Source organism: Crotalus tigris, unplaced genomic scaffold, assembly GCF_016545835.1.
Source record: "Crotalus tigris isolate CLP2741 ecotype Arizona unplaced genomic scaffold, ASM1654583v1 scf7180000017771.5222438, whole genome shotgun sequence".
Lineage (NCBI taxonomy): Eukaryota > Metazoa > Chordata > Lepidosauria > Squamata > Viperidae > Crotalus > Crotalus tigris.
Window position 1 is genome coordinate 3,814,389 of NW_024096622.1, and position 14,590 is coordinate 3,828,978.

At 36.4% G+C, this 14,590-nt stretch overlaps 1 protein-coding gene across 1 annotated transcript; it reads left to right on the forward strand.

Annotated features, from left to right (window-relative positions):
* Positions 1 to 2,724: 2,724 nt before the first annotated feature.
* LOC120307228 (left-right determination factor 2-like) lies at positions 2,725 to 7,456 on the forward strand. Its single transcript, XM_039341718.1, has 4 exons — positions 2,725 to 2,992; positions 4,279 to 4,522; positions 5,535 to 5,774; positions 6,591 to 7,456. The coding sequence occupies exons 1-4, from the start codon at positions 2,725 to 2,727 to the stop codon at positions 6,928 to 6,930; spliced, it is 1,092 nt and encodes a 363-aa protein (XP_039197652.1). The 3' UTR covers positions 6,931 to 7,456.
* Positions 7,457 to 14,590: the final 7,134 nt, after the last annotated feature.

A 14,590-nucleotide genomic window follows, 5' to 3' on the forward strand; every position in this document is an offset into this window, starting at 1 on the left:
CAAGCCATGCTTGATGACTTTTGATATATAGTACATCTGCAAGAACAAAATATTAGAATAGCTTTTCATTTGAGAATTATTATCATTGTTTTTCAATGCATTAAAGTTGGAGAGAGCAAATAACTTTTTGATATTTCAGTACAAAAAGAGAAAGATAAGCTTTCCTAAATTGGAAAACTAGAGTGAGGAGCCTCTACTTTTTGTTTTTGTTTTTACTCAGCAATAGTAATTTTGTAGTGATTGGTCTTATTGCAATAATAAAATTTTACAAGCTTGAGTGAGGCAGAGGAACTGGAAGTGAAACAACAAATTTCATCTGCAAAATAGAGTAAATATGCTTTTAAAGATGTACATATATAATATACTTAAAGTTAGAGGAAACCATAATAAAAACAATGCAAATACGCTTTCAAAAAGCTTGATCTATATATTTTTAGGTTTCTGAAATTAAAAAGTATTATGCTAAGGCCTGGGAGATACAGTGTTATGATTAAGTATTCTTTAGCAACAGTGTCATTTATAAGTCACACACTTAACAACAGCAAAATAATAAGGTGACCAACTTTTTTACAACAAAAAGGATGACATGAATAAATTGAAGAAAAAAATATCGTAAATAAAAGAAACATTGTATTTATTACAATAATACAAAATATACTATAATATATAAATGCATAATAAAAAACATTTGTAACAATAACATTTTATATTGTAATTATGCTTACATGCCTATTAATTATTTAAATGAGTACTTTTCCATTGAATGAATATTTTTTGTCAATGTATCATCTTCTAACAATATATTGGAAATATCTGAACAAGAAATATCCTTCATATTGAATTTTACGGCAAGTGCTGCAGCTAGAGTATCAACATTCAATCTCGATTTCTCACTTGTCCAAAAATCTACACAGCTGGACTGCACGGGGGTGGGCGGCGGAGGCAGGTGTTGTGAGCCAGGTGCTCCAGGATGGCCACGTAGGTGCACAGGGTGAGGTTGTGGCAGCACAGGTCAGCACTGCATAGACCACCAGCTGGCGTGGCCCATGGAAGGTCAACTGCCCATCACGCCCCCACCCACAGCCGCCCCGCCAGCACTGCTGCCCTGCCGTAGAGAGCCAGCCCCGTGGCTCGCAAAGCACCAGCCGAGCCAGCTCCGGCCCTGCAGCCATCCCCCACCACCACCGCCCACCCTGCGCATCCCCATAGAGCCGGCCCCACGGCTCTCAAAGGCAAAGCACCAGCCGCGCCAGCTCCGGCCCTGCAGCTGTCCCCCCAGCACCACTGCCCACCCTGCGCATCCCCGTAGAGCCAGTCCCGTGGCTCGCAAAGCACCAGCTGTGCCGGCTCCGGCCCTGCAGCCACCCCCCAGCCGCCCCCCAGCACCACCGCCTACCCTGTGCATTCCCGTGTAGAACTGAACAGGGAAGATCAAGAGAAACTTACCACTCCAGTCTCCTCCAGCTATCTGCGGAACTAAGTAAGAGATGGTGTAGTTGGGTAGCAGTGAGGGGTGCAAAGTTCCTGCAACTTGCATGTGCAAAGTTTGCCGCCCGGGTGTTTTGGCGCGCTCAGCAGCAATTCCTATTGGCTTTCGAAAGCCAATAGGGGGAGTAGCACAGCTCAGGCAAAACTTGAAAAAAACCATCAAAAAAAGGTCCCAGAACACCTTCTGAGTGTTCTATGAGGGAAAAAAAGCCCTGCAGATAAGTCTTCAAATATAGAAAAAGAGGACATTTAGGAGGACAGTTTCGAGGGAGGACGGAACTCCCAAAAGGAGGACTGTCCTCCCAAAAGGAGAACAGTATATGGAAAAGGAGGACATTTAGGAGGACACTTTTTGAGGGAGGACAGAACTCAAAAAAGGAGGACTGTCCTCCCAAAAGGAGGACGGTTGGTCACCTTAAAAATAACAACCCATAGTCACCATCACCCTAGGATCAGAGAGATTATTTTGGAAATTTTTATTTTAATACATATCTCTTTTGATAAAGAATGTCCTTTTCCTAGTCAGATACAGAAATCTTCCCCAATTTGAAACTTTCCAGAAGTACTGTGGATAGAAGTACAGAATCTTCAACCTGCATAGCAGTTTAGTGGTGCCTAAGAACACCCTTTGCAGAATATTTGTATATGCCATAGTTTGTGCCCAAAGTTTCCTAGATATGGAACTTGAATTTCCATTTGATTTCACAACACTCTGCAGTTGGTGAACAGGATCTAATAATACATGTAATAATTATATAACATATAATACTATAACTAGTGTGCTGTTCCTCTGAATGGTGGCTAAATTATAGTTCCCCTGCCACCCTGCAAATCTATGCATTTACTCAAAGAAAAAAATGGCTCTTGGAGTAACATAAATCCCATTGTATAGACATATTTTCTGGAATGGGGCTACATAAGGAGAAAAATATAAATGAAGTAAGAACATTAAGCTTCTCAATATTCCTATGTTATTACTTAAACTTGGGAAGGTGTGACTATGGCTTGGATGTATCCAAGGGGATGTAACACTTCCAGTTCCTCTGCCTCACTTCAGCTTGTGGAATTTGTTATGCCAGCGATATCCCACTCACTATATAAAGGCATCCTATGAGTTCTCCTTCCCACTCAGGCAGCCTGCAGCTTCACAGCACAATCTCTTCTCTGCCAAGGAAAACTTGTATTAAGAAAGGGGTGATTTAGGGAGTCTTTTCCCATTTGACCGATTGGTAAAGGATGGCTGTGAGTCTTAGCTGGGCCTTAACTTCTGCCCTGTTCCTAGCTGCTACTACTGCTGGATTTAGTGAGAAAGGACTCAAGCAAATGTTGCTGGAGAAACTGAAACTTCCTGATGTCCCTGCTCTCCAGAAGACCGACCTGGATAATCTAGTGATTCCAGAGAATGTAAGGAATAAATACATGTCCATGCTGGAGCGGCACAGGGTGAAACGAAGAGCATTGCCAAGTTTAGCTGGGATCTTGAGAGGCATTCCAGGCAATGCAGGTAAACTTGGTCTCATGTTTGCATGAAGCTAAAAGCAAATTCTCCATCCCCATTTGAAATCTGGAACTTCATCAATGCCAACTGCTTAACAAATTTAATCTAAACCACAGGAAGACAGGATGTCTAAGATATTGAAGCTAAATGTATCCTCCAAGATGAAATTTGAAGTTTAGAATTTATCTGGAAATCTAATTTATTTCTCATGCAGGGGAGATGAGGTAGTGTTGATAGCCACTTTTAAAGATTAAAGCATGATAACATAAATTTCTTTAAAATACATATCAAAGAATGATGTATTATTATATTGTATATTGTTCATAAAGTTAATTTATGTCATTTTCCTTGCAAATACTGAATACACTGCATCTGTTTTTACTGTAACACTTAATCTTAAATGTGATTACTGAAAAAAAATTGCTCTTTGAGGACATTTTCTTCTAAATGAGGCTGATCCCTGCTTTTAAGAACATATTGGATATCAGATGAAAACATAATCACAAACTATGTAATTGCTATTTAAAAACAAATGAAGGGAAATCCCATGTTATGGTTCTCACTACATAAAGAAATAATTTTTGGTGACTCAAACAATGAGAAATGTTGATAAAGGAAAAGAGATAAAAAAATTTAATTTGCTATGAAAGTTGTCACATGTATTATTTTTAAAGGATTGAAAATACATGATGCATTCTGGGGGGGAAACATTGAGCATTAAAGCAATTTCTTAAAACAACTATGCTGCCTGGAAACTCTTTCCCCACTTATCTGGAGGGTACCAGGTTGTGAGCACATTTATCTTTTCTAAATATATGCCTAGCAGATAACAGTATATGACCTCCATTTGTTGTTTATGTGAAACGTTAGTAGTAGAAAGCATTGTCATGAGCAAATACCATAAAGCTTTTCATTTATTTAAATATGTGTGGTTGATACAGGTCTTACTAATCATTATTTACAATTTTATACTACATTTACGTAAAGGAAGGATTGACAAGTGCAAGATGGTAACAAAAAAATATAAGGAATTGGATGCCTAGTGGTCATCTGTCTTATTCTAGGATTTCAAAATGATCTATTTCATGTTGTTATTATTTAAAACAGCCTTTGATAATCTGATGTTCTCCAGATATGTTGGATTATACAGTATAATCTCTACCAGATAATTGAAACATCACTCTTCCAGAGAAATAAAGAATGTGTTGTATGTCCTGTATACTTCTTGTATATAGGACGTGGAAGTTGAAAATAATGATTTAAAAGTGTTTCTTTTGTTTCCATCCACAAAGATATCTCAGGAGACATTCTCTATTCAGATACAACCCGCCAGAACCTGATCTTCGACATGGAGGGCAGGATTCCAGAAAACAGTGAAGTCACCATGGCTGAACTGAAGCTTTTCAAAAAGCCCCTGGAGAAAAAGCATCTGCCCAGCAGGCAATCACAAAGACCAGTCATGAATGCAAGGGTGACTGTGTACTGGGTGCAACTTCAAGATAATGGCACTAACCGGACCTCTTTAATTGATTCCAGGTATGAAGGAGAATCCACAGTCTCAAAGAGTATTTTGCAGCATGGGAAGATTTTGTCTCCAATATAGCAAGTTTAAAATTGTATAATCAATATTATATAATTTAAAACGTTTCTGCAATTCACTTTTTTAGTATTTTCTAAGAACTTAATATATAAGCTAGTTCACAGACTGTGTTTGGCTTAATGTAAGTGTGTGTGAATTCAGTCACTATTGTTAATAAATAATGGTTTACAGTTTGTAGCAATGTGTGCATCTATGTTGCTGTAAACTATGTAATCTGTAATACCATGATTCAATCTGATATGTGAGTGTGGCCACTTGTTCTCCTGAGAAATGATGATATTAGCCTTGAAACATAGATTAAGCCGGGGTCTCAATCTCGAGAGCATCAGGACAGCATTCACAATATTGGGCTAGCCATACAAAATAGATTCTAAATAAGGCATGGTTACTATTTCTGAACTTCAGAGATCAAAATAACCACTCAGTAGTAGCAAAGAGTTAAAATGTTCTGTGTCTCCTTAGTGCCATCTAAATCTGGATATAACAGCCATAAACTAAGGTATTTGCCTATGTAGAGATCTCAGTGGTTTTCAGACAGCCTCACATGATTTCTAAAAACATCATGAAAATCTAGGAACACAAAAATATTTTATTCCCAGTCTAGATCAATATATCTTATAATTTGGGTTTATTGATTGTATTTAATTGGTAGCAGGAATTGCAATAGGGACCAAATTCTTCTTTGTTTTATACTATTTTGTATATTGTAGCATTAATTTAATAACTGTTCTCCTTTTCATTCATTCATTTATGTCTGTTCCATTTGTGCATTTCACCCATAATTTGTTTGAATATAGTATATTTTTACTCTGTCCAAATGTTAAAAGGAAGTTAGAGTAAAAGCCTATGTTATTAGTATTGTCATTATTATACTTCTATTCATAGTATATTCGCATTAACCAAAATACTCTAGGCTCAGCTAAGCATTTCATGCTTTTTAAACTTTAGATTAGTTCCCATTATGGAGTCTGGCTGGAGGAATTTTGATGTTACACAGGCTGTACATTTCTGGCTGAAAACAAAAACTTCTGGACCAATGCTCCTGGAGATTTGGATTGAAGGAGAAAGAATAGGCAGCTATGCCTCTGAAATGGCCAAAGTTGTATGTTTTACAACACAAGACCCTTCAGATAAGGCACTTGGGAAACCAGAGTTGGTCCTTTACACTCTTAACTTGGAAGAATATGGGTAAGTGTCCTATATTGCACTTGTAACAATGGTGACATCGTTTCATTTCTGTCTTTCATGATGAAAAAAAAAATCCCAGGCAATTTTGGCAGCTTCCAATCTTTACTGAATAATGTTTACTTGAAGTTAAAGTCAGCTGGATTTTGAGTTAGGTTATTCAGGATAGCAGCTGTTTAGCATGTCCTTTACCTTCTTCAATTGCAAATAATTCTGTGTTCAACAAGACTCTCAAGAAAGTTGGCATAACCTTGAATTTTTGCTTGCTTACTTCTGAATAACTGTACATAGAGTGGCATACAGATCATTTCAAAACTAGTACAAACATTTTACATGAACAGTAATATTTTAGCAGGATCACATCTGGTAAGACTTCTGCTAGTGGCAAAAAGCTTGAATTTGTCTTTAATTAATTAAAAACACCTTATTAGGGAGGAATATAATCTATAAATACTACAGGGTATATAGTAAATTTTATACAGACACAACACATACACACACACTAAATAACTGTGATGCAGAAAATGATAGTACAAATCCTTGTTCATCAAGAAGTAAGTCAGATAATATTGAATGAATGTTATAATTTGCCTAACATAATTGTTAGAGAAAAAATGGAACATGTTGAAATAGTGTGTGTGACAAAAGCCAAGAGAGTTGAACATGTAATCAATAAACAGACATCATTAAAACACCCAAAGACATAGTTTTGTTCTTGCCTAAAGTTGTATGTGTCAGTCTGTTTCTGGCTGAAAACTTTCACTGGGTCTAGTCCTCATCCTATCATCTTAGATTAATATTGATTCTGCTTTTTAATAGAGGACCTGGGGACTGTGGAGAAGGAAGAATGATGGAGAGGTCTACCTGCTGCCGGCAAGAGCATTATATCAATTTCCGTGAGTTGACCTGGACTCAGTACTGGATTATTGAGCCAGCTGGCTATCAAGCTTACCATTGTGTGGGCAGCTGCCGGCAGCCGAAGAATTTGCTGCATCATTTTGGCTATGGAGAGAGATCCTGTGCTGTGGTGAAGAGTTCTCCTCTTCCCATGATGTATCTTGTCAAAAAGGGAAATTACACAGAAATTGAAGTGGCAGAGTTTCCGAATATGATTGTAGAAAAATGTGGGTGTATCATGGACAATATAGCTGTGATCTAATAAACATTCACAACTGATCAGTTACAAGGAAATCTTTTTCTGCTTCAGCACAGTAACTGCAATCGCAATACTTATTGCTCAAAATCTAAACCACAGGTGGCATATTGAATCTAGCTGCTAATCCTGTGGACATATTCATTGCACAATTCCAAAATCTATTTTGGGGCAATGCTTGGCAACTTCAAACATATAAACCCTTCCAAGATCTTCAAATTTCTTCATGAGGCAAGATGCTAGAGAAAGTGAATGGAACTGGGGAGAAGGAAAATTAAAGACACTGCCTGATCAGAGTTTAATGGAATGTAGAAGATGGAAATATTCAAGCTGGGCTCTGCCTGGGTTATTGATCTTTAGGCTCCTTCAGAATTGTTCCTTAGATAGCTGGTACAAAAAAGTAAACAAGGGATTATTCCCAGATGTGCAGTAACTACAGTTGCAGCTGTTATCAGAATTGGTTCAACTTCAAATTGGTTTAAATCCACCAAATAACAGGATTTAGAAGAAGATACATTTTAACTGATTTTTTTCAGAGGCTATTGTTTCCTAGGGAGAACTGCTACCCTGTTGCAGAGCAGATTGTTAAAGCTAGCATAAAACTGTTGGTATTCAGACAAGACTGGAAAACAGATGGATCATTTACTTTATAGTTTTTGCATTTGTATTAACTATATATATATATATATATATATATATATATATATATATATATATATATAGTTATTCGGGTTTTCTCCTGCGTCAAATTGGAAATGTCTTGGCGATGTTTTGACGAGGTCTCATTCGTCATCTTCAGGCTGGTGCTTTCGGCTTCGTGCTCCTAGAAGCACGAAGCCGAAAGCACCAGCCTGAAGATGACAAATGAGACTTCGTCGAAACGTCGCCAAGACACTTCTAATTTTACGTGGGAGAAAACCCGAATAACCAAAGACCTACATACAAACACCCGTGAAAACCTCAGAATATAATATATCTGGGATTCACTGATGTTCTTCAAAAAGCATAGTAGAGAAAGTGTAAGTGTATACACTCCCACCAGACTCATTTTTTTATCACCTGAAGGATCTTTGAAGAAAAGATCAGATCCTAAGGGCCAGAAGACCAGTTTACCTGTGTTACAAGAATGTCCTACATACAGTATGATTTTCTCCCATTGATACAAGTGGCAACTATTCATTTCCTATAAGAAGAGTAAAGGAGTGTTTCGAGAATATCAAAAGAGTAGACATTGGAATCTATATGTTCTTAGCAATGAAGAATCATAGCAGATGTCACCCATATAGCTTGCTTCTTTTCGTTTCTTATCCTTAAAATGATTTTTTTTCTCAAACACACTAAAATGTAACATTAGAATGCTGGGAATAGAACTGTATACATGAGCAATTCATTAAGTCTGGATCTGGAAATATTACAATCCTGTGATCCAAAGATTCCCTGAGAAAGGAGACCTGGTGAGGAAGTCCTTGTTTCTAATTTCATCACTGCCATAAATCTGCTATGTAGTCCTTGTTAATGATTATGTCTTGATTCCCTGACCTTGGAGAAATGATATATAGAAATATCGTGTTAAAAATTGCCCCAGAATTGTATTGCCTTCTATAAAACAAGATCTTTTTATACAGTACCAAATATACTAAAACTGACCATCTTGTGTTTGTTCTGAGGGTTAATGTTAGCTGTCACTTTATTTCCAGCTGAGATCTGCAGTGCTATTTATTATCTTTAAAGCTGGAGATAATTTGTGTTTATATTATAGGAAAGAATGCTGCCCTGGGATGATCTTTATCTCACTCACTAAGGTAATCTGAAGAGACTGCCTATATCAGGGCCTGTTGCTACTCAGTTTCATTGGGCAGCATCCAGTATTGTCCTCTTCATAAAGAAACTTCTCTCTTTAAATGGATGTTTAACTATTTATTATTGTAATTCATTTTAATAGTTTTATTAATAGTTTTTGTTTTATATTTTAATTGTATATCCATATAAATTTAATAAAATAAACAAATAAATGTCCCAGACAGACCTCAATAGTTATGGTATCTAAATATTTAAAGTCCAACTGATTTTATAGGAGGAGTTAAATCTTTGCTTACCTCTTTCTGGCTGTAGTCAATGAGACAACAATACTCAATGTTGGCTAAGTGGGGACAGACATATGCTCAGTATGAGATATAATTAACTACAAATCATAGTTGAACAGAGAGATAAATTTTCTATCTGATTCATAATCAGTAACTATAATAACAAGCACTTATCTGTAAATAATGCAGAATTCCTATATGTTCTTAGAAACTAGTATGTGTTATATTGGCAAAGCATTTTTTTAAAAAGAAAAATGTCTCCAATTTTGCATAAGCACACCACCTCCCTGCTGCTCTTTAAAGCAGCCCAACTTTTTTTTTTGACACTGTGAGGCTGAAAATAAAGGTGCAGATGATTTTAAGAGACAACTCATTACAGCAGCTGTACCTTTTGAAAGGCTTGCACAGAAAGTTGAAACAGCTATGCTACTTCAATGAATAGCAGAGCTATGCTCTGTTGAGATCTTGAGTACTTCTGAATTATTGTTGAACTGTGCCCAGCCCTGGTACTTAATAACTAAACATAGAACCATAAATCTTATAAGTGAAACTTGTGTGAAAAAAAGATTTGCTTAAACATGTTTTTGATAGTACTATTATTTTTAATATACAAATTATCTTGATGATTTCTTAATTTGTGCATATGTGCGATGATCTAAAATAAAATATAAACTCAACACAATGGGCCTTTTTATTTCTACTTTTCATACGCATTTAAAGGATGTACCATTTAATAATAAAGTAATTTTACAATGATAGATCATTATAGCAAGTTCTAGCAGAAAAGCAACTCAGGGAGTAAACAGAGTCACATGAAAGTGTCTCAAGAACAACAGCTTTGTATGCTTATTTTAAGCATATATAAGGCCATACAACTCTGGGAAGCATACCCAAAGTATTAGTAAGCAAAAATATGAAAACATATAACTACATTGATCATCAGACAAAAAAATCCATACTGAAACAATCCTTTTATTATGACAACAGAAAATTTACAATTTCAAAAACTCTTCATCAGTCAAGACAGCTAGACTTCGGAGGAAATGGGAAGGGGGGGGAAGTGGCTGATAGTTGAATAGTCTATGAGTAGTATTGAATGCTGTTGTCCTTTAAGACCAATATGAATGGCCACAATCAGAAGTGAAGGAACATGATGAATTTGGGAACTCTCATGCTTTATGTTTAAAATTCAACTGCATTTTCAGTTTGCCTCAAAAATTAATCTGTGTAATTCTGAAGCTCCAACATTAATATATTTTTAAAAAGCTGGACTAGAGATATATCCTTCACCTATTTGAAATATTAGGTTACAACATTTGGTTATAGTGACAATGGAACTGAGCATTTCCTGGATTGCTGTCTACTTTATGGCTGAACTTCAGATAATTATGAGGGGTGGTTTCCTTTTAGTGAAAAATACTGTATATAAAGTTGATAAAGCTTAAAAACTGAGACTGAGAATGACACTATTAAATTCCTGTTTGGGACTAATTCATAACCTACCATACTTCTAATGTGACTGCCTGAATACAGCTAAATGTGACAGATAGTGAACAAGACAATAAAGCTTCCATGTTCACAGTATGCTTGACACCAACCTGTGTTCTTCAGTCTCAATTTCCTTGAATATTAATCCATATAATCAAAAAAGTTTTTTCTATACATAGGAAGGAGTAATGGAAATATCTTAGAATTACTACTCCAAAAATTCACAGCTGGAGTGCCAGCTGGAGAGCAGACAATTAGAGAAATCTGACTCGTGTTAAGGTGGAATAATGTGGAATAGTTAACAATCACTAGAATAATGATGTGTCTGCATAATTACTGGAATAATGCTGTGTTAGTAATATGTGACTAACCTAATGCACATTGCATTTGGATACAATGTATGTAGAAAACTCTCTCCATTGTATACCCGTGAGAAACTAACCTAATGTATCACAATGTGTGTATTCCTTTGTTCCTGAGAAAGAGAAAGTATAAAACTGAAGTCTGAACCCACCCTCGGGGTTCAGAATTGCTTGTTGCTACTGCTTCTGAACCTGCGTAATAAATCTCTCTGCTAAACCCTCTGGAATTCATAAGAGTCCTTGCATTTTTCCACAAGAGTGTTGATCAAGTTGACAAATTAAGTTGGTTAATCATAGTTTCTTGAATAAATCACAACTGATTTCATTCAGATAATGCACTAAGCCCTAAGTTGTGGTCTCCTAATCAGAAAGGCTGCCTTGAAACCTAGCAAATTATACCTATAATTTAGGAAAATATGGCAATCCAGCCATTATAGCAGCTGGACTATAATCCAAGACCAGATCTCTGGAGACTAATGTTCACCAACTGCCCAACCAGTTGTTTTAAATTCAGTCACACTCTCTTAACAAGGTGACTATGAGAGTGAAATGGGGAAAAGGAACCTTGTATACTATTCTGAATTTCTGAAGGAAAGGAAAGCAAACTAGAAATAGACTCTGGGGTTTTATATAAAAAAATTAGCACAGGGACCTGTAATAAAAATGCTACAGCCCACAGAGCTCTTTTTCCATCCCATCCTTGCTCCTTCCTACTGTTTTTGTTTCCCACTTTTTCCATTATTCCTTCCTATGTAAAAAAAAAAGAATTATTTTGACTATATGGATTAACATTCAAGGGAACTGAGGGTGATATTAGTAAATTTAATCAGTGTACATAAATGTATCCTACTGTTTTGAAACTACAATTCTCAGACTAGAAAGATATTGCTAGCTAGTAATTCTTGGAATTGTAGTCCATACACATTTAGAGGGTAACAGGTAGCAAGCCTGACCTACATTTCCTATAATGATCAGATATATGGAACTGTTACTTTTTATGTCTAAGAGTATAACAGGTTCGCAGGCCACTTTAGCTGACTGTGTTCAGCAGGTCAGCGGTTCAAATCTCACCGGCTCAAGGTTGACTCAGCCTTCCATCCTTCCGGGGTAGGTAAAATGAGGACCCAGATTGTTGGGGGCAATGTAAATATATATATATACATTGCTTACTGGTGTACACCGCTTACAGAGTGCTTGCACTTAAAGTGGTATATAAGTCTCATAAATAAATAAATAAATTTGTTTCTAAAATTATATGTATTTTAAAAAAATAGTCTTTCCATTTATACACCCAGTGACTTATAGCACAATGAACATTTTAGGAAACAGTAGCAGGGTTGGACAGAATTAGTTTCTTTTCACATCATTGTTATAATACTAAATAACAACTTAACAACACAAGCAACAAAGCCACATATATTTTTCAACTGCTTAATATCCTTTATTTAGGCCTGGCATGGTTACTGGTCTTTGCCTTATTCTCTATTCTCTTTTCCCCCTTCAATATCATGAAGAAATGGGAAAGGAGGGTAATGAAGCATATTGCTGTCCTCGAGTTACCTCCAGTTGTGGAGTGGATTGCTAATTTACTTTTTCAAAGTTCTCACCCTTCTTCCAAAAGCCTTAGTCTTTCTTTAAGGAGGTGGACATCAGGTTTTTCCTATCAACGTTGCCCCAACCCATTTCTCTTCCTTTGACAAAGCCTTGCCAGCCCTGTCTGGCACCCTGCTTTCCAGCAGTGGCTCTAATGAGTAGTTTGAGCACAAAGCAAATGTTGAATCCACATCCCAACAAAACTGAAAATCAGGGTGGCTTCATTTGGCTTCTGTTCAAACCAGCTGGGGCTCTGGCAAAAGAACAGGGCAAAGAAAAGATGTGTTGTTGAACACATTTCAGAATGTGCATTTGTTTTCAAAGGAATGATATTAGGTTTTTCTAAATACTGTCTTGAAATGTATCTTAGAAGTAGTTAGAACACCCTTATAGAATAACTTTTTTCTTTTACAAAATTCCTACCAGAACATATCTGAAAAATATGTATGCTGATACTGCTTTGATCAAAGGAGACAGTGATTTTTCTATTACAAAATAACACAGAGAAAAAATTATTGTTCTTTCTCAAAAATATTTCCAGTTGAGTAACATGTTATGATGTTGGCAGAAGATAAATAAAGACCTCAGAAAGTAAATTAGCATCTGGCGCCAGGTATTTAAGGACTCCCATTGGAAATACTTGCAGTTAAATATTCATCCTTAATCTATTTTGTTTTTATGGGTCAAGTTAATATACTAAATCAGGATTATTTTTTAAAATTATTTTTGTTGGATAAAATATAATACCACGATTTAGAAATCGTGCTAAACCATATTTTACAGACCAATATTTGAATCTGTACATTAAGCTAAAAGTCATGGCATGACTGAGTGAATCAGCCTGCTATTTCTGCTAAGTAGGGTTGTAAGATCTGGATTGCAAAAAGTCAGACAACCATTAAATGGAAGCAAAGATGTTCAAAAATAAATAACTTGCTCCCGTTCAACAGTCACCCAATTTTTTTCAGCTAAGATATGGTTGCTCTATCTAAAATGTTCGCCTAATTAAAAAATGCAAATGTTATAGTTTAATTCAGGATTAGAAAATTTTTTGCTGTCAAATTGAAGCAGCAAATGTATAGGTAGTCTGAAATACTTTTATCAGTTCTGTGTCCTTCCAATTGCTTGGGCTACAATTCCTATTATCCTTCAGTTGCACACTGAGATTTGCTTGGAGAACTATTATTGTTCTAGTGATGCATAATGCCATAGTGAATAGATAAATAAAGCAATTAGCAAAAGATTATTAGAGTTTAGTAAGAATTGCTACATATCTCTTTTCCATTTGACTAGGATGTCATGAACTGTAAAGAACAATTTTGTTTTTTAATTGAGCTTTACACATCAAATAGCATTTCCTTCTCTTTAGGGTTCTTTATTGACATTTGTCACTTTCAATTTTCACATACACATTAAGACTGTAGTCATTCACTGGTGAGTGAGTGCCACTGAATATAGTAACATGTACTTGCAAGAAAGCCTGCATATGATGGTGCTGTAAACTAGAAGATTTCAAGGATCCGTCCAAGGACTGGGAATGTGGTAAAGTTCTTCAAAGAGGGGCAGACAATTGTTGCTCCAGCAAGATGCCTGAACCGACCTCTGTTCAGTTTTCTGGGCTCTAAATCATCCCAGTGATGGCCTTGATTCAATTGTTTAGAGCTTGGTAGATTGTATGAAGCCAACTGCTATAGCTGGCCAACTATAGTTAGTTAGTTAGTTAGTTAGTTAGTTAGTTAGTTAGTTAGTTAGTTAGTTAGTTAGTAGAACACATTCAACCATGACTTAGTCAATAAATTATGCTTACATAGACTTTAGTAGAATGTGCAAATCCAGGCATTGAAAAAGAATCTAGTCCAAATAAAAGTCAACAGTTCATCAGACTTTGATCCCCAAATCTGTTTTTTAAGCTCTAGAACAAATTAAGAATTAACATACTATTGGATCCTGTCAACCAAGGAATGTCAGCTGACAGGGACCAGGAGGGCTGCCTTTTGTGCTGCCCTCTGAAACTTTCTTTCTCCTGTGATTATGATGGCTTTGACCCTGCTGGCCTTATGGAAGACCTTGAAGACCTGGCTATATGCCCACACCTGGGGTCCTGAATGTGCGAAGGACCCAATTTCCTGGTTGTGCTGA